At 39.5% G+C, this 20,734-nt stretch overlaps 1 protein-coding gene across 3 annotated transcripts in view; it reads right to left on the reverse strand.

Annotated features, from left to right (window-relative positions):
• Window positions 1-20,734, reverse strand: part of LOC126162634 (actin-related protein 5) — a 181,029-nt gene that overhangs the window by 69,706 nt on the left and 90,589 nt on the right. For all 3 annotated transcript variants that reach the window (XM_049919265.1, XM_049919263.1, XM_049919264.1), the window contains one exon: window positions 17,177-17,265. In XM_049919265.1, coding sequence (XP_049775222.1) covers window positions 17,177-17,265 — 89 coding nt within the window. The remainder of the gene's footprint in view (window positions 1-17,176; window positions 17,266-20,734) is intronic.

Here is a 20,734-nt window from a genome sequence, read left to right on the forward strand (position 1 = left end):
AACAATAGATGAAATATGGCTAGTGATGGAGCATTTATTGCTGTCACAAATAGATCTCTTAGCAGTAAAACTGAAGTAGATAATTGATTCCTTGTACTGATCCGCTTGATGCAGATAGTACACTTACTGAACAGTTTAAAGAAAACTTGAGTCTCATTTCAAACAGGTACTACTCAAACAATTTTAGTTGGTGATGACTTCAATCTAACCTCAATGTTGGCAAAAATACATGTTTAAAGCCGGTGAAGGTATAAAACTTCATCCATCCAAAATTATACTGAATGCTTTCTCAGAAAATTATTTTGAACAATTAGTTCAGGGGCCCACTCTAAATGCGAGTGGTTGTGAAAATGTCTATGACCTCTGAGCAATAATTAATCAATCCTGAGCAAATAGGGAGCATCATGGTGGACACAGGGATTAGTGACTACAAGATGGTTGTAGCTAGACTGAATACTGCAACATCCAAACCCAACAAAAATAAACTCTAAGTACATCTGTTTAAAAAACGCAGACACAAATTCCTATGATTTTTTTTTCTTTGGTGTGACGTCATAAGTGCGTGACTGCGTGTGAGAGGGCTCTCTAAGTTTTTATATATTTTTAGGTTTCAGATACATATTTTAAAGGTTTTTGTGATAATATTTACTATATAAGTGACTTATTAGTGGTTTCTTCTTTCACCTCTGCCTTTCTTGTGTTGTGACCTGATATTTGTGAGTGTTTCGTATCGAGCAACTTAACCTCTTACCTGTGTTTACATTCTGCGCTGACCAGTTGCAGCTGTAGCGGCGCATCGAAAGCTAAGTACTAATTAACTGTTTGTGCATAGTGGTTTATTTAGGAACTTTAGTAGTCTTCAGCCGGTGTTCTTGGTGTTTTCTGGTGAAATAATTTCAGAAGAACTTTTTGGGAACTATTTTCAGTTTGATTACTGTGTCATTAGACATTTGATTTTCTTTCTGTGTTAGTCTTTTGTTATATTCTCATTTGTTGATTAATACTGTTAATAATAGTAGTTACTTCCCTTGTAGAGTAAGTTTGTGATTATTGTAGTCAGTTGTTAACATCTTCTTACTGTAGTAGCGGAACTTAGATAAAGTAGTTTTCTTGTTTCAATAACTGTAAAATTTTACCACGAGTGAGAAGTGTGGGCTTTGCCGTAGGTTTGTGAGTAGTGGATTGCGGTGTGAGACTTGTTCGAAGTATTTTCACTGGGGGGATTGCAGTGGGGAAGCCAGTGGGCATTCTGGTGGGATCCTCTCCTGGAACTGCAGGTTATGTAGCAAGAGTAAGTTGATAGAGGAGCAGGAGCGTAAGATCTGTGCCCTTCAGGTGCAGTTGAAAAACTGCACAGGAGCAGCTAGATAGGATGAGGAGGGAGAAGGGGGTTGGGGAATGGGAGCTGGCTGCTGGCAAAAGATCTGCTAGGCGAAGGAGATTTTCAGATAGTTTTAGTATTGGTGTTTGCAATAGATATGACTAACTGTCAGAGTCTAGTGGAGAGGAATCTCTGGTAGCTGTGGATGTAGGAAGTATGCAGCAGACCTCAGTAGTTACGATGGCTAGGACAGTTGCAAAGTTGAAGAGAAAGAAAAAGGTTCTGCTGTTAGGTAGTTCTCATGGCACAGGTGTAGGCCAGCAGTTGCAGGAAGTGTTGGGGAGTGAGTACCAGGTCACCAGCATTGTGAAGCCTAATGCAGGATTGGCTCAGGTGACTGTTAACATAGGGGGGTTATGTAGGGATTTTACTAAAGAGGATCAGGTAGTGATTGTGGGTGGGACTGGTAATAGTATTGATAGGGATGGGGAGTATGACATAGATGGTGACTTGGAAAAGATAGCCACTCCGACTGGCAACACAAATGTGCATTCATGGGAAAATTCCTGTAGTAGTGGGTGTTGGAGCTGCATCTTTTTTAGATTGAAGTCAGCTGATACGTATTCCTGCTTAAGGGAAGTCTCTCTAACAAAGGAACCACTTTCGACAAAGCTTAGGTATCTGAGTAATGAGGGAATTAGTATATTTCATCAAAATATACAAGGTATTAGAGATAAAGTTAGTGAACTGGTTATAGATGTTGACTCTGAAATTATTGGTACATCTGAACACTTCTTAAATAAGGAGATAATTCAGAGGCTTCCTTTACCAGGACACAAGTTGGCTGGCAGCTTTTCTAGGAGCTCTTTGCGCTGTGGGGGAGTAGCCAGGTATGTGAAAAACGGCATCCCATCTGAGTCAATTGATGTTTCAAAGTACTGCACTGAAAAGGTGTTTGAATGTTGTGCAGGTGTGGTTAAATTTAGTGGAGCTAAACTTCTAACTGTTGTTATTTATAGATCCCCAGACACCGATTTCACAAAATTTTTGCTAAAGTTAGAGGAGGTTCTTGGTTCACTTTATAGGAAATACAAAAAGTTAGTTATATGTGGTAACTTCAATATTAATTTTATAAGTGATCGTGCAAGGAAAAGGATGCTGGTAGACCTCCTTAATTCATATAATCTTATGAAAACCGTATTCTTTCGAACGAGAGTGCAAGGGAACAGTAGAACAACCATAGACAACATTTTTGTTCATTCCTCATTACTAGAAAGGCATTCTGTTAGCAACAAGGTGAATGGCCTTTCAGATCATGATGCACAAATTTTAAGTCTAAAAGATTTTTGTGCTTCAACACATGTTAAATATAGTTATCAACTGTTTAGGAAAGCTGATCCAGTTGCTGTACAGACCTCTATAAACCTTATCAAGGAACAAGAGTGGCAAGATGTTTACAGTGCTGATACAGTAGACAATAAATATAATGCATTCCTCAAGACTTTTCTCGTGCTCTTTGAAAGTTGCTTTCTGTTAGAACGTTCAAAACAGGGTACTAGCACAAACAGGCAGCCTGGGTGGCTGACTAGAGGGATAAGAATAACTTGTAGAACAAAGTGGCAATTATATCAAAACGTTAGAAACAGTCAAAATCTAAATGCAGCAGCCAATTACAAACAGTATTATAAAGTGCTTAAAAATGTTATTAGGAAGGCAAAAAGTATGTGGTATGCAGATAGACTAGCTAAGTCTCAGGATAACATTAAAACCATATGGTCAGTGATACGAGGTGCATTCAAGTTCTAAGGCCTCCGATCTTTTTCCTAATTAACTACTCAACCGAAATCGATGAAACTGGTGTTACTTCTCGATGTAATCGCCCTGCAGACGTACACATTTTTCACAACGCTGACGCCATGATTCCATGGCAGTGGCGAAGGCTTCTTTAGGAGTCTGTTTTGACCACTGGAAAATCGCTGAGGCAATAGCAGCACGGCTGGTGAATGTGCGGCCACGGAGAGTGTCTTTCATTGTTGGAAAAAGCTAAAAGTCACTAGGAGCCAGGTCAGGTGAGTAGGGAGCATGAGGAATCACTTCAAAGTTGTTATCACGAAGAAACTGTCGCGTAACGTTAGCTCGATGTGCGGGTGCGTTGTCTTGGTGAAACAGCACACGCGCAGCCCTTCCCGGACGTTTTTGTTGCAGTACAGGAAGGAATTTGTTCTTCAAAACATTTTCGGGGATGCACCTGTTACCATAGTGCCCTTTGGAACGCAATGGGTAATGATTACGCCCTCGCTGTCCCAGAACACGGACACCATCATTTTTTCAGCACTGGCGGTTACCCGAAATTTTTTTGGTGGCGGTGAATCTGTGTGCTTCCATTGAGCTGACTGGCGCTTTGTTTCTGGATTGAAAAATGGCATCCATGTCTCATCCACTGTCACAACCGACGAAAAGAAAGTCCCATTCATGCTGTCGATGCGCATCAATATTGCTTGGCAACATGCCACACGGGCAGCCATGTGGTCGTCCGTCAGCATTCGTGGCACGCACCTGGATGACACTTTTCGCATTTTCAGGTTGTCATGCAGGAATGTGTGCACAGAACCCACAGAAACGCCAACTCTGGAGGCGATCTGTTCAACAGTCATTTGGCAATCCCCCAAAACAATTCTCTCCACTTTCTCGATCATGTCGTCAGACCGGTTTGTGCGTGCCTGAGGTTGTTTCGGTTTGTTGTCACACGATGTTCTGCCTTCATTAAACTGTCGCACCCACGAACGCACTTTCGACACATCCATAACTCCATCACCACATGTCTCCTTCAACTGTCGATGAATTTCAATTGGTTTCACACCACGCAAATTCAGAAAATGAATGATTGCACGCTGTTCAAGTAAGGAAAAAACGTCGCCATTTTAAGTATTTAAAACAGTTCTCATTCTCGCCGCTGGCGGTAAAATTCCATCTGCCGTACGGTGCTGCCATCTCTGGGACGTATTGACAATGAATGTGGCCTCATTTTAAAACAATGCGCATGTTTCTATCTCTTTCCAGTCCGGAGAAAAAAAATCGGAGGCCTTAGAACTTGAATGCACCTCGTAAAGGAAGTGGCTGGTCTGCAGAGACAGGTTGAGCATATAGAATCAGTGCATAGTGGGAATGTCCACTTTACTGATAAGTCGCATATATGTACAGTATTTAATAATCACTTTCTGAATATAGCAGATGAACTAAACAGAAATCTAGTCCCAACAGGGAATCATATAGCACTCTTAGAAAAAAGTGTTCCAAGATTGTTACCTGAAATGCTCCTCCATGATACTGACAAGAGGGAGATTGAGTTAATAATTAAATCACTAAAGACCAAGAACTCTCATGGATATGATGGGGTATTTACCAGAATACTGAAGTATTGTTCTATGTATGTTAGCCCAGTACTTAGCCATATCTGTAACTTTTCCTCTAGGAGTGATCGGTTTCCTGACTGATTAAAGTACTCGGTAGTGAAGCCACTTTATAAAAAGGGAGACAGGGATAATGTAGACAATTTTAGACCTATTTCTATGCCATCGGTGTTTGCTAAAGTTATCGAGAAGGTTGTATATACAAGATTACTGGAGCATTTAAATTCACATAATTTGCTGTCAAATGTACAGTTTGGTTTTAGAAATGGTTTAACAACTGAAAATGCTATATTCTCTTTTCTCTGTGAGGTTTTGGACGGATTAAATAAAAGGTTGCAAACGCTAGGTGTTTTCTTTGAGTTAACGAAGGCTTTTGACTGTCTTGACCACAAAATATTACTGCAGAAGTTGGACTATTAAGGAGTAAGGTGAGTAGTTTACAATTGGTTCGCCTCTTACTTTAAGAACAGAAAGCAGAAGGTAATTCTCCGTAATATTGAGAGTGGTAGTGATGTTCAGTCCCAATAGGGCACTGTTAAGTGGGGCTTTCCCCAAAGGTCGGTGCTGGGGCCACTGCTGTTTCTTATTTATATAAATGATATGCCTTCTAGTATTACAGGTGATTCAAAAATATTTCTGTTTGCTGATGACACCAGCTTGGTAATGAAGGATCTTGTGTGTAATATTGAAACAGTATCAAATAATATAGTTCATGAAATAAGTTCGTGGCTTGTGCAAAATAATTTGATGCTAAATCACAGTAAGACTCAGTTTTTACAGTTTCTAATTCACAATTCAACAAGAACCGATATTTTGATCAGACAGAATGGGCATATTATAAGCGAGACGGAACATTTCAAGTTCCTAGGCGTTCAGATAGATAATAAGCTGTTGTGGAAAGCCCATGTTCAGGATCTTGTTGAGAAACTAAATGCTGCTTTATTTACCATTAGGACAGTATCTGAAATAAGTGACAGTTCAACACAAAAAGTAGTCTACTTCGCATATTTTTGTTATATCCTAGCCAGTAATGCCAACCGAGCCCGCTGCCAAAAGGTTGGCAGCATCAAAGTCCGGACGCCGTCCGCATAAGCAGTGCCAGCGATACAGGAAATCGCCGCAAGTCTGCGCGCGCGCCACCGCTGGCTTCGGGCTTCTTAAGCGCTGGAGTCGCGAGCGCTAGGACAGTTCTGTATTCGCCGCTCAGTTGTATACTCGCCACCGATTTGTGTACTTGCTAGTCAGTTGTGTGTTCATCGCAGCAGAGTTGTTGTTTGTCGTCAGCCGACGCTGACCTAGCCGCTCCGACTCGAACTAGACAGATTTCTGTAGACAAGGAGTTCACTACTGTGTTTCTGTATCTTCGTTAATAAAGATAAGTACCGACTTTTATTTAATCAGAGTGTTTGGGTTTTCATCTTTCTGTTCACTGTTCCAGCGGACCGGTCGGCCCGCTATTAAAAGTGTGGCGGTGACTTCGTAAGCCGTTTCTACAGTGAAGTGTTTGTCGCTACGAACCCCGCCACAAAAATTTTCATATGCTTATGTCGTATGGTATTATTTTTTGTGGTAATTCTTCTGATTCAAAAAGGGTATTTTTGTCTCAAAAATGAGCTGTTCGAGCTATATGGGGTGTAAGTTCAAGAACCTCTTATCGACCCCTATTCAATAGTCTGGGAATTCTGACATTGCCCTCAGAGTATATATTTTCTTTAATGTCATTTGTTGTTAGCAATATTAGCTTATTCCCAAGAGTTAGCAGCTTTCACTCAGTTAATACTAGGCAGAAATCAAATCTGCATGTGGAATGTACTTCCTTGACTCTTGTGCAGAAAGAAGTGCAGTATTCCGCTGCATCTGTTTTCAATAAGCTACCACAAGAACTCAAAAATCTTAGCAGTAGCCCAAACACTTTTAAGTCTAAACTGAAGAGTTACTTCATGGCTCACTCCTATTCTGTCGAGGAGCTCCTGGAAGAGCTAAAAAATTAAGCAAATTCCAGTGTTATATTGTTGATTTTCTTTATCTAAACTTACGACTTGTCGCCTAAATATGTTTCTTATATTTCATTTTATCTGTTTCTACTATCGTGTTATAATTTCATGTATTGACTCGTTCCATGACCATGAAGACTTCTCCTTAATTTGGTCCCACGGAACAATAAATAAATAAATAAATAAAAACAAATTCCTTGGCACCCTTCTTCCAATCTGACTATGTAAGCACATACCAAATGTGGTCTGAATACAAAGAAATAGTATTGATAGCAATTAAAAGATATATACCAAATAAAGTAATAAGAGACTATACTATGGTACACAAAACAGACAGAACACTGTTGCTTCTGCAATGAGAAAAGCAAGCCGGATTTAAAAGAGCACAAAACCCCCAATACTGGGAGAGTTTTACAGAAGTTCAAAATTTGGCATGAACTTCAATGCGATTTACTTTTAATAACTTCCACAATGAAACTTTGTCTCAAAATGTGACAGAAAGATTCTGGTCATATATAAAATACACCAGTGGCAAGACACAACTGATACCTTCACTGCGCAATAACAACGGTAATGCTAACAATGACTGCCACTAAATCAGAGTTACTAAACACAGATTTGCAAAACTTCTTCACCAAAGAAGGCAAAGTTAACACTCTAGAATTTCAGTCTAGAACAACTGCCAATCTGAGTAATTTAGAGACAGATATCTTCAGTGCAGCAAAGCAGTGTAAATCTTGGTCCAGATTGTATACCAGTCAGGTACCTTTCCGAGTATGCTGATGCAATAGCTTCATACTTAGCAATCATATACACCTGCTCGCTCGTCGAAAGACAAGTACCCAAAGACTGGAATGTTGCATAGGTCATACCAATACCACAAGAAACGAAACAGGAGTAAATTACAGACTCATATCACTAACATCAATAAGTAGTAGGATTTTGGAAGGTGTACTGTGTTCGAACATTATGAATTACCACAAAAAAAAAAAAAAAAAATGATTTACTGAAAAATAGTCAACACAGATTCAGTGTGCTCCCTGCCGCCGTTGGATAAGCAGCTGCAGCAGCAAGTCGTATACTCCTAGCTCACTCATTTGTTACATAGTTTAATTCTTAATTTCTTTGCGTGTTTTTAGTACTTGCATTGTTTAATTCATAAATTTTGGGCATATTATAGTATTTGAGAGTTGTAGCATCGCGTTTTAGTACCTGCATAGTGTAAAATCGCGTAGTCTCCTTCCGCCGCTGAGCAGTGCGTCAGCAGTGAACAAGTGGCAGCATTACTGCATTTACTAGGCAATCTCGTATTTTAATAACCGTTTAAATTTTGTGTCGATTTGTTTGCGCTCTCTGTAGATTAGTTCAGACGTTCATTGCACAACAGTTTTTAGCATGGATAGGGACTGCAACTGCTGTGTTCGGATGCAGGCTGGGTTGGCATCCCTTCGCTCCCAGCTTCAGGCAGTGTTGGCTTCGGTCACACAGCTTGAGGCTGTTGCCAATGGGCATCACTGTGGGGGTCCGGATGGGGGTTTGTCGGGGACGGCCAGCTCGTCCCACGCATCCCCCGATCGGACTACGACTGTGGTTGCCCGGGTTACTGCCCGCACTGAGGCTGATCCCTCACCTGTGGTAGAGTGGGAGGTCGTCTCAAGGTGTGGCAGGGGGCGAAAGACATTCCGGAGGGCTGAATGGAAGGCCTCTCCAGTTTGTCTGACGAACCGGTTTCAGGCTCTGTCTCAGGCTGATACTGTTCTTTGGCCTGACATGGCTGCTTGTCCTGTTCCAGAGGTTGCCCCTCAGTCTGCAAGATCCGGGCGGTCGCAGAGGGTGGGCTTACTGGTAGTTGGGAGCTCCAACGTCAGGCGCGTAATGGGGCCCCTTAGGGATATGGCGGCAAGGGAGGGGAAGAAGACCAAAGTGCACTCCGTGTGCATACCGGGGGGAGTCATTCCAGATGTGGAAAGGGTCCTTCCGGATGCCATGAAGGGTACAGGGTGCACCCATCTGCAGGTGGTCGCTCATGTCGGCACCAATGATGTGTGTCGCTATGGATCGGAGGAAATCCTCTCTGGCTTCCGGCGGCTATCTGATATGGTGAAGACTGCCAGTCTCGTAGCAGGATGAAAGCAGAGCTCACCATCTGCAGCATCGTCGACAGGACTGACTGCGGACCTTTGGTACAGAGCCGAGTGGAGGGTCTGAATCAGAGGCTGAGACGGTTCTGCGACCGTGTGGGCTGCAGATTCCTCGACTTGCGCCATAGGGTGGTGGGGTTTCGGGTTCCGCTGGATAGGTCAGGAGTCCACTACACACAACAAGCGGCTACACGGGTAGCAGAGGTTGTGTGGCGTGGGCTTGGCGGTTTTTTAGGTTAGATGGCCTCGGGCAAGTACAGAAAGGGCAACAGCCTCAACGGGTGCGGGGCAAAGTCAGAACATGCGGGGACCAAGCAGCAATCGGTATTGTAATTGTAAACTGTCGAAGCTGCGTTGGTAAAGTACCGGAACTTCAAGCGCTGATAGAAAGCACTGAAGCTGAAATCGTTATAGGTACAGAAAGCTGGCTGAAGCCAGAGATAAATTCTGCCGAAATTTTTACAAAGGTACAGACAGTGTTTAGAAAGGATAGATTGCATGCAACCGGTGGTGGAGTGTTCGTCGCTATTAGTAGTAGTTTATCCTGTAGTGAAGTAGAAGTGGATAGTTCCTGTGAATTATTATGGGTGGATGTTACACTCAACAACCGAGCTAGGTTAATAATTGGCTCCTTTTACCGACCCCCCGACTCAGCAGCATTAGTGGCAGAACAACTGAGAGAAAATTTGGAATACATTTCACATAAATTTTCTCAGCATGTTATAGTCTTAGGTGGAGATTTCAATTTACCAGATATAGACTGGGACACTCAGATGTTTAGGACGGGTGGTAGGGACAGAGCATCGAGTGACATTATACTGAGTGCACTATCCGAAAATTACCTCGAGCAATTAAACAGAGAACCGACTCGTGGAGATACCATCTTGGACCTACTGGTAACAAACAGACCCGAACTTTTCAACTCTGTAAGTGCAGAACAGGGAATCAGTGATCATAAGGCCGTTGCAGCATCCCTGAATATGTTAGTTAATAGGAATATAAAAAAAGGGCGGAAGGTTTATCTGTTTAGCAAGAGTAATAGAAGGCAGATTTCAGACTACCTAACAGATCAAAATGAAAATTTCTGTTCTGACACTGACAATGTTGAATGTTTACGGAAAAAGTTCAAGGCAATCGTAAAATGCGTTTTAGACAGGTACGTGCCGAGTAAAACTGTGAGGGACGGGAAAAACCCACCGTGGTACAACAACAAAGTTAGGAAACTACTGCGAAAGCAAAGAGAGCTTCACTGCAAGTTTAAACGCAGCCAAAACCTCTCAGACAAACAGAAGCTAAACGATGTCAAAGTTAGCGTAAGGAGGACTATGCGTGAAGCGTTCAGTGAATTCGAAAGTAAAATTCTATGTACCGACTTGACAGAAAATCCTAGGAAGTTCTGGTCTTACGTTAAATCAGTAAGTGGCTCGAAACAGCATATCCAGACACTCCGGGATGATGATGGCATTGAAACAGAGGATGACAAGCGTAAAGCTGAAATACTAAACACCTTTTTCCAAAGCTGTTTCACAGAGGAAGACCGCACTGCAGTTCCTTCTCTAGATCCTCGCACAAACGAAAAAATGGCTGACATCGAAATAAGTGTCCAAGGAATAGAAAAGCAACTGGAATCACTCAACAGAGGAAAGTCCACTGGACCTGACGGGATACCAATTCGATTCTACACAGAGTACGCGAAAGAACTTGCCCCCCTTCTAACAGCCGTGTACCGCAAGTCTCTAGAGGAACGGAAGGTTCCAAATGATTGGAAAAGAGCACAGGTAGTCCCAGTCTTCAAGAAGGGTCGTCGAGCAGATGCGCAAAACTATAGACCTATATCTCTGACGTCGATCTGTTGTAGAATTTTAGAACATGTTTTTTGCTCGAATAACATGTCGTTTTTGGAAACTCAGAATCTACTATGTAGGAAGCAACATGGATTCCGGAAACAGCGATCGTGTGAGACCAAACTCGCTTTATTTGTTCATGAGACCCAGAAAATATTAGATACAGGCTCCCAGGTAGATGCTATTTTTCTTGACTTCCGGAAGGCGTTCGATACAGTTCCGCACTGTCGCCTGATAAACAAAGTAAGAGTCTACGGAATATCAGACCAGCTGTGTGGCTGGATTGAAGAGTTTTTAGCAAACAGAACACAGCATGTTGTTATCAACGGAGAGACGTCTACAGACATTAAAGTAACCTCTGGTGTGCCACAGGGGAGTGTTATGGGACCATTGCTTTTCACAATATACATAAATGACCTAGTAGATAGTGTCGGAAGTTCCATGCGGCTTTTCGCGGATGATGCTGTAGTATACAGAGAAGTTGCAGCATTAGAAAATTGTAGCGAAATGCAGGAAGATCTGCAGCGGATAGGCACTTGGTGCAGGGAGTGGCAACTGACCCTTAACATAGACAAATGTAATGTATTGCGAATACATAGAAAGAAGGATCCTTTATTGTATGATTATATGATAGCGGAACAAACACTGGTAGCAGTTACTTCTGTAAAATATCTGGGAGTATGCGTGCGGAACGATTTGAAGTGGAATGATCATATAAAATTAATTGTTGGTAAGGCGGGTACCAGGTTGAGATTCATTGGGAGAGTCCTTAGAAAATGTAGTCCATCAACAAAGGAGGTGGCTTACAAAACACTCGTTCGACCTATACTTGAGTATTGCTCATCAGTGTGGGATCCGTACCAGATCGGGTTGACGGAGGAGATAGAGAAGATTCAAAGAAGAGCGGTGCGTTTCGTCACAGGGTTATTTGGTAACCGTGATAGCGTTACGGAGATGTTTAACAAACTCAAGTGGCAGACTCTGCAAGTGAGGCGCTCTGCATCGCGGTGTAGCTTGCTCGCCAGGTTTCGAGAGGGTGCGTTTCTGGATGAGGTATCTAATATATTGCTTCCCCCTACTTATACCTCCCGAGGAGACCACGAATGTAAAATTAGAGAGATTAGAGCGCGCACAGAGGCCTTCAGACAGTCGTTCTTCCCGCGAACCATACGCGACTGGAACAGGAAAGGGAGGTAATGACAGTGGCACGTAAAGTGCCCTCCGCCACACACCGTTGGGTGGCTTGCGGAGTATAAATGTAGATGTAGATGTAGAAAATATCATTCTTGCAAAACACACTAGCTCTTTATTCTCCCAAACTAATGAGTGCTATCAACAGATGATGTCAAATTGATTCCATATTTTTAGACATCCATAAGGTTAGAGCAGATACACCAAATAGCTGCTTATAATAAGCAATCTTTATTTACAACAGTCTGTTTTGGTTTAGTCACCATTTTCAAGTATCTCCAATCACAATTTTGATGAGAACAGGTATGGATGTCAATGTCATTCACATTCAAGTCTGATGCCTTCAATTATCACTTTCATGAAGGCATATGTAGGAATGACATTACATCAAAGACAACACTTGCATCACCAAACTGACTTTTAAGCGAATAAAACACAGAATGTTCTCCTTTATTTCATAAGACAATATCGTCAACAATTTTTCTTCTTCAGGGCCTGCAGTGTAATGTATGTCTGATAATGACATGATTGTTAGAGTAGATACACCAAATAGCTGCTTTTATTTGCTTAAAAGTCAAATTGGGCATATAATAAGCGTTGTCTTCGATGCAGTGTCATTCCCACATATGCCTTCATAAAAGTGATAGTTGAAGGCATCAAACTTTAATACAAATGACATTGGTATCCATACCTGTTCTCGCCAAAATTGTAATTGCAGGTACTTGAAAATGGCGATTCAGCCAAAACAGACTATTGTAAATAAAGATTACTTATTGTAAGCAGCTATTTGGTGTATCTACTCTAATAATCATATTGTTATCTGACATATATTACGCTACTGGCCCTAAAAAAGAAAAATATCCAGAAGGCTTTTGACATCATTCCTCACAAGCGACTTCTAATCAAATTGCCTGCCTATGGAGCATTGCCTCAGTTGTGTGACTGGATTCATGAGTTCTGTCAGAATGGTCACAGTTTGCTTTAATTGACAGAAAGTCTTCAAGTAAAACAGAAGACATATCTGGTGTTTTCCAAGGAAATGTTATTGGCCCTCTATTGTTCCTAATTTATATAAACAATTTAGGAGATAATCTCAGCAGTCCTCTTACATTGTTTGCAAATGATACCATCATTTACCTTCTTGTGAAGTCATCAGACAATTGAAACCAATAGCCAAATGATTTAGACAAGATATTTGTTTGGTGCAAAAAGTCTTAATTGACTCTAAATAATGAAATGTGTGAAGTCATCAACATATGTAGTAACAGAAAAATGCTAAATTTCAGTTACATGATAAGTAACACAAATCTAGAGACTTTACATCCATCTAAATACTTAGGGATATAATTATGAAAAACGAACTGGAACGATCACATAGATAATGTTGTGGGGAAAGCAAACCAAAGACTGTGGTTTCTTGGCAGAAAACATAAGAGGTCTACTGAAGTTACTGCTTACACACTTGTTCACCGTCTTCTGGAGTACTGCTGTGTGGTGTGCAATCTGCATGAAATAGAATTTACAGAGGACATCAAGAAAGTTCAAAAAAGGGCAGCTCATTCTGTGTTATCGCAAAATAGGAGAGAGAGAGTATCATAAATGTGATACGTGAACTGGGATGTCAGTTGTGTTTTTTGTTCCAGCAGGATCTTTTTGTGAAATTTCAATCACCAACTTTTTCCTCTGATTGCGAAAATATTTTATAGGCAGGTACCCATTTATATAGAGAAATGATCATCGTAATAAAATAACAGAAATCAGAGTTCACGCAGAACAATTTAAGTGCTCATTTTTCCCACATGCTGTTTAACAGTAGAGAAACAGCTTGAAGGTGGTTCATGAACACACTGCCAGGCACTTAAGTGTACATTGCAAAGTAATCATGTAGAGGTAGATGATTACTTTGTGTATGAAAGTTTACTGAAATCGATCATTGGGTTTAGCCTCCCTTTGCCAGAACTCAGTAATGTAATCATAAGAAAACTTCAGTGTTCTTGTTCCTACTGCTGCTATTGTGTAGACTGAATTAGCAGATTTTGATAATGTTCAGCATTCTCCTGCACTGTAATGGAATTAATTTTACTGTTACTGCTGCTACTACTACTGCTGCTACAACAACAACAACAACAACAACAACTACTACTACTACTCCATTCTTTTCCTCTGTTTTTCTCTTTTTTCTACTGGCCATATTGCACCTCCTTTTTCCTTTGTTTTCTCCTGGAAGCCCTTGAAACTTTTTACTTTTGCTCTGAACTTTTCTCTGTCTTCTATTTCTTCCTCCGTTATTTTCATTTTCCTCATTTCTGCTGTAACTCTTTCATCCACCTCAGTGATGTTTTCGAGTTTCTGCCAAAAAGTTACAAAATCATTCTGTTAATTCCGTTTTTATCAAGGTTTTTTAGGTGTCCACAGAATACAACTCTTTTCTTCCTCATTGTGTCTAACATTCATTTTACTTTTTTCATAAACTACTTTATTATTCTTAATTTTCATTTCACATTGTTATATTTTGCTCACTAGATTTTCATTATTATTTTCCTTTCCTTCTTTTGACTTCATCTAATTGTTTGGCTGTGTTTAACGAAAGGCATCCTGAAGCATAAAGGCATTCTTGTTTAATGACAGTGTGGTTGTGTCAGAGTTTTGCATTTATGGACACTGTTCCTTTTTTTTTGTTGTTAATTGAAAAGCCACTTCAATTTTCATTGCCCTTGCTAAGTTAGCTTTCTTGTCCAATGCATTTGGTTGTATTATTTGACCTAGATATTTACACTGTTTAGCATTTTCTATTCTTGCATATTCAATTTCCATATATTTTAGTGCGTCCTTCGCATCTGTCATACACCCTTTCTCCCCATCTCCCCCCCCCCCCCCCCCCCCCCCCAAAAAAAAAAAAAAAAGATATATATTGATGAGGCAACCGTTGGTTGCGAAAGCTTGAATTTTGTGTGTATGTTTGTGTGTCTATCGACCTGCCAGCGCTTTTGTTTGGTAAGTCTCATCATCTTTCTTTTTAGATATATTTTTCCCACGTGGAATGTTTCCCTCTATTTTATATATATATACATGCCTGCTGTTGAAGTTGTCTCTTGTAGCTTTATCTGTACTGCTGCATCTTCTACAGATTCAGCTAAGGTGTTAAGGTTGTCGACAAAAGCAAAACAAAGCATTTTTCTCAATTGCAGTTTTTTAAAATCTGTCTTCTACTGTTCTTTTCCTCCAGTCACTAATTATCTTTTCTCGTGCACAACTGAACAGCATTGGGGACATTCCATCTCCTATTCTTACATCAGTTTTGATCTCATGATCCCATGAGAATTCACCTACAAATTTAATTTTGCATTTTGTATTTGTTAGCATGTGTGGTTTTTTTTATGATTGTCTCTGCTTTGCTATCAGCCCCAAACTCTGTTACGGTATTGAGTAACGTTATCCTATCAGTCAAATCACATGCTAATTTAAAGTCTACGAATGTCGCACAAATGCTCTTGGTTCTCCTTCCTCTATACCCGATTATAAATTTCAGATTTAAAATTTGTTCCACACAGGAGCATGCTTTGCTAAACCCTCCTTGGTACCCTCCTAACTGTTGATCCAGTTGGCTTTCCAGCCTGTTTTGTAACACTTTTGAAAGAATTTATAAGTCACTGGAAGGAACGAAATTCCTTTACAGTTCTTGGGATCAGTTTTATCTCCTTTTTTGTGAATTGGTTGAATTAAAGCTGTTTTCCAATCTTCAGGTGTAGTTCCTATTTCCCAGACCTTTTGAAAGACTTGATGTAGCTCCTTGACTGTTCCAGGATCTGCAATTTTCCACATTTCAGCAGTTACTGAACTTTCCTGAAGGGGCCTTACCATTCTTTAGATCTTCAATGATACTTGGGATTTCACTGGAGGGGGACAGTTCTGCATTTGTATAAGAGCACGGTGGATTTTGCTGCATAAAGTTTACTCTTGCTCCTCACAATTTAACAAATTATTGAAAAATAGCTTGATAGTATTTTACAGTTTTCTTGATTGTTTAGGTCTAATTTTCCATCTTCATTATCACCATCACCATTTTGCAGAATTCAGAGCATCCCATACAGATTGGCTAACAGCAAAGACTGCCATCAGTTTAATCATACTTGCCGGTACAAGTAGTGCTCATTTCCTTCCTGCCGTAACAGTCACATTTACAGTGGAAAGCAATTGCATATCATCAAAATAGAGGGATATATTCCATATAGTATGCTTCTCTTACAGCAAGGAAGAAAGAGAAAACTGTTGCACTTTCAGGGGAACTCAGACCTCACAACAAAGGCTACATGTTTACCACTGTGATAGAGCTGCGACCAATAAAAGTGCCCTTGTTAAAAATGTGTTTAGTGAATCTACAGCTAACAATAATGTATATTACTTGCAGTGAAGCTCCTGTGTCTTCTTGCAATAGATATAGAACACAAATGACAGTTTTTGAACATGATTTTTCTATTTGAGTTGCATCAGTACTGTATCGGACTTTGATTCCAGGTGTCATTGATTTTATGCAACCATTTTTTGTGTTCTGAAGTATACATTCATAAGCACAAGGTATTTATCTTTTTTTTTCTTATTTGTATTCTGATGTACTCATGGCTGTGTTGATTGTCACTCTGAATGAAGATATTTCTCCATGTTCATGTCCCCATATACGAACAATGTTATGTTTACTACGCACACATTGAAAAGATTGTTAGGTCGAAATTAGCATAGAATTTGGAATAATGCATCTTATTCAAATAATATATGGCCTTATAGGAACTACAACTTTTTTAAATTGATTTTTGGTGGCTGTAGATAAGAAGTATTAAAAAGAGGGGACAAGAATTTTATGGAAGCTGGCTAGATATATTGAAACCAGAAATGAAAGTTAAGGTGAGTTGTAGGTTGAAATGTAAATAGATAGACCAGCACTGTGGTACTATAATGTTGTGTGTGGCTGTTTTCTTTTTGCAGCAATGCCTTAATAATGATTCTTGTCCTTTCCCAGCATCATTAATTAATTAAATTTAACACTACAAGTATCTTCCTTCGTAAGTAGTAATAGATATGAACAAAACACAAATTGTACCGAAGTTCACAACACTTCAACATTTTTCACACACACACACACACACACACACACACACACACAGAGAGAGAGAGAGAGAGAGAGAGAGAGAGAGAGAGAGAGAGAGAGAGAGAGAGAATAAGCACATTATTACAGTTTTTACACACACTTCACTTCAGCAATCCTTTTAGCAGAACATACCTCTTCAATCTTAAGCTCTCAATCCAAGACACATGCTCTTCCTCATTTTTGGGCTGAAATGTGGTCTTTGGAAATTTTGCCTTTGGTTCCTGGAAGGCAAAATTTGCACATTGTTACTTAACGTGAAACACTGTACAATGTACTACAATTTTGTAGCAGTAATGCAGATTCCTTGCTGTTGTGTAGAGTTACTGGAGACAAAATTATTGTACATTATGTAGAATAGGAAGCAATTTAAGTATTTGTGGAAATAAGTCCATACAATTTACACTGTCTCTGGATGGATAAATAAGCAAAATAAAAAATAAATAGTACACTGGCTGAAAAACAATCTGTACACTGCACACAGTCATGATAACTAATGAGTGGAAAACCAACAAAGATTTTGGATATGATGTAAACTGTTTCACATGTTGGAACTAGACTGATGCAAGGTTAGTGTATTAACAGGTGGCAAAGTTGACAATGTCGCCTAGAGTGGAGTTATAAAGGTGGAAGGAATGTGCTGTGACTGATTTAAACAATGTATATATGAGGGCTATTTGTAAAATTTATCTATAACGGGTTACTAGATATGAAAATATTATGAACTTTTTTTAGGATTCTGTACCTAAATCAGTAAAAACTAACTCTTTTGGGATCACTTGCTGCCTGTCTGTCCAGCCAACTGTTAAAAATCCTGTTTCTCAAGAACACATACACGTATCAAATTCAAATTTATCTTACATACTAAGGTCTACGATTCCTTGGTGGTTTAAAAAAAATTAAGCTTCTATGCCAATGCAACCACAAGATATGGTCATTTACATATTTGCAGGGGCTATAGTGTACTTTGTGTTAACCTAGAATCTTGAAATTTGGCAGAAAGCAAGAATTCACAGTACAAGTACAATAAAAAACCAAGAAATAGTTAATTTATAACTACATCAAATGAAAAACAAATTTCTTTTGGCACTTGTTATAAATTAGAACAGTCTCAGAAGTTTTGTAATTCCCAGGACTGATATGTTGCCAATCTCAGTGCCAGTAACAGGCAAAAATAGTGGAGTGTCTCAATTATCAGAATGAATTAACTGTCTATATACATAATTAGGTTTATACAGAACTCTCAGATTGTGAGCCCTACTGACACCTGGCCTGCTCTCTCTCTCTCTCTCTCTCTCTCTCTCTCTCTCTCTCTCTTTTCCTGCAAATTATAGTTGAATTACTTGACAACATAGTCACCAACCAAATTCAAACATCTGTCATACTGTGATACCACCTTTCTTATCCCTTCATCAAAGAATGGCCCTGCCCGGTACTTCACTCAGCTGTTGCCAGTACCTCTGAGGTCATCATCAGTCATGAAGTGCTGAGTAGTCAGCAGGCCTTCATCTTGAGGAAGATAAAAGTCATCTGGTGCCACGCCCAGACTATGGTGAGGACACTGAAAAACCTCCCAGCCAAAAAGTGTTTCCTTTCTTCGGATCACAGTATGGGTTCTTGCATTGTCATGAATGAGAACAAGTCCTTCAGTAATCATCCTGCATGGTTTGTTTTAGCTTGACCTTCCAAGTTTCCTGAATCTCACAACAAACTTGTGAACTCAGATCATTCTCATTTGTTACTCTCATGAAATCTGTTAAATTCCTTTTCAGTTCAAAAAAACTTGCAACCAGCATTTTGTGGTTTGACAATGTCTGCTTGAATTTTTTGGGCTTATCGGGAGAACAAGTGTGCATCCACTGCTTGGACTATTCCTTAGTTTCAGAGTTGACACACTGGATCCTTGTTCTGCCCCAGTCACAATTCTTTTTTTCATAAATTATCTCCCCTCTTCATGATTGTGCTAAAAGAATGTCAAGGCCAAGCCCATTCATTCAGTTTTCTTAATGCTAGTTAGACACTGTGGTTCCCAATGTGCAAATGTACACAAAACTTGTAGTTGAAAATTGTGAATCAGTCTCATGCACACCCTTTCGTCAAAATGTTGCACACATTCATCAGCCGCATACGAATGCCTCCTCAACCATCTCACTTTTGTATATCAGAAATGGAGAAAGGAGGAGTAGCCACATTCATCAGGAACTGTCATAAATTTAAAAACATAGACATTCATAAATTTTGCCTAGAACAACACATGGAAGCATGTGCAACAGAAGTAGAATTTCACAAAAAATCCTTCATAATATTAAGTGTATATCGAGCACCTGCAGTTAACTTTAATCTGTTTGTAAACCACCTTGAAGTTGTACTGGCCCATTTAACAACCAAAAACAAAGAAATAGTGGTTGCTGGTGATTTCAATGTAGATTTCCTTAAAGACTCTCCCAATAAGAACTTATTTGAGTTAGTAACACTATCATTCAACTTAATTCCCACTGTAAAGTTCCCCACTAGGGTAGCCAAATGCTCAAAAACAGCCATTGATAATATCTTTATAGAAAAGTCCAATGAACAAAATTATATTACAAAACCAATAGTCAATGGCCTCTCCAACCATGACATGCAGTTCCTTCTGTTAAATGTTAATATTGAACAGGATATAAAATCTCTTAAATCTGAGCTCTAGAGGGTAATCAATAAGCCAAAAATTGATTATTTTAGGACATTCCTCAGAGACATTCACTGGACTGATGTTTACAGTGCTCCTGGCATGAATGAAAAATATAACACTTTTGCTAATAAAGTGCTTACCTTATTCAAACACTGTTTTCCCCCTAAACTTACCAAGGTTAGAGCAAAGTCTACAAAGAAGCCATGGATTACTCAAGGAATAGGGGTATCTTGTAAAACAAAAAGAAAACTGTATCTGTCAATCTGAAACAGTTCTGATGTTGATGCTATAGCACATTACAAGAAATACTGTAAAATATTAAAGACTGTAAAGCGGACATCAAAGTAAATATATTATAAGGAAAATATAGTCATATCAGATAATAACATAAAGACAATATGGGATATAGTGAAGGAGGAGACCGGTAGAACCAGACATGACGAGAAACAAATAGCATTAAGAGTAAATGATACATTGGTGACATGTGTATAGTGTTGCAGAACTTTTTAACAAACATTTTATAACTGTTACTGGAAAGATGGGGTTGTCAGGTTCAGTAGATGCTTCTATGGAATACCTCAGACCAGACATTTCAAGTAACTTCCATAATATGAATTTGACCCTCACTACCCCAGCAGAAATAATGTCCATCATAAAATCTTTAAAATCAAAAACATCTAGTGGGTATGATGAAATATCAACAAATTTAATTAAAGAATGTGATTCTGAGCTAAGTAACATATTAAGCTATCTGTGTAACCAGTTGTTTATCAGTGGAATATTTCCTGAATGGTTGAAATATGCTTAACTGTTTAAGAAGGGATTTAAAGAAATAGCATCAAATTTCCATCCCATTTCACTGTTGCAAGCATTCTCAAAAATTTTAGAAAAAGTAATGTACAATCAGCTTTATAACCATCTTATCTCAAATAACATACTGTCAAAGTCACAGTTTGGATTTCTAAAGGGTTCTGATATTGAGAAGGCTATCTACACTTACAGTGAAAATGTGCTTAATTCAT

This window comes from Schistocerca cancellata, chromosome 2, assembly GCF_023864275.1.
Source record: "Schistocerca cancellata isolate TAMUIC-IGC-003103 chromosome 2, iqSchCanc2.1, whole genome shotgun sequence".
Lineage (NCBI taxonomy): Eukaryota > Metazoa > Arthropoda > Insecta > Orthoptera > Acrididae > Schistocerca > Schistocerca cancellata.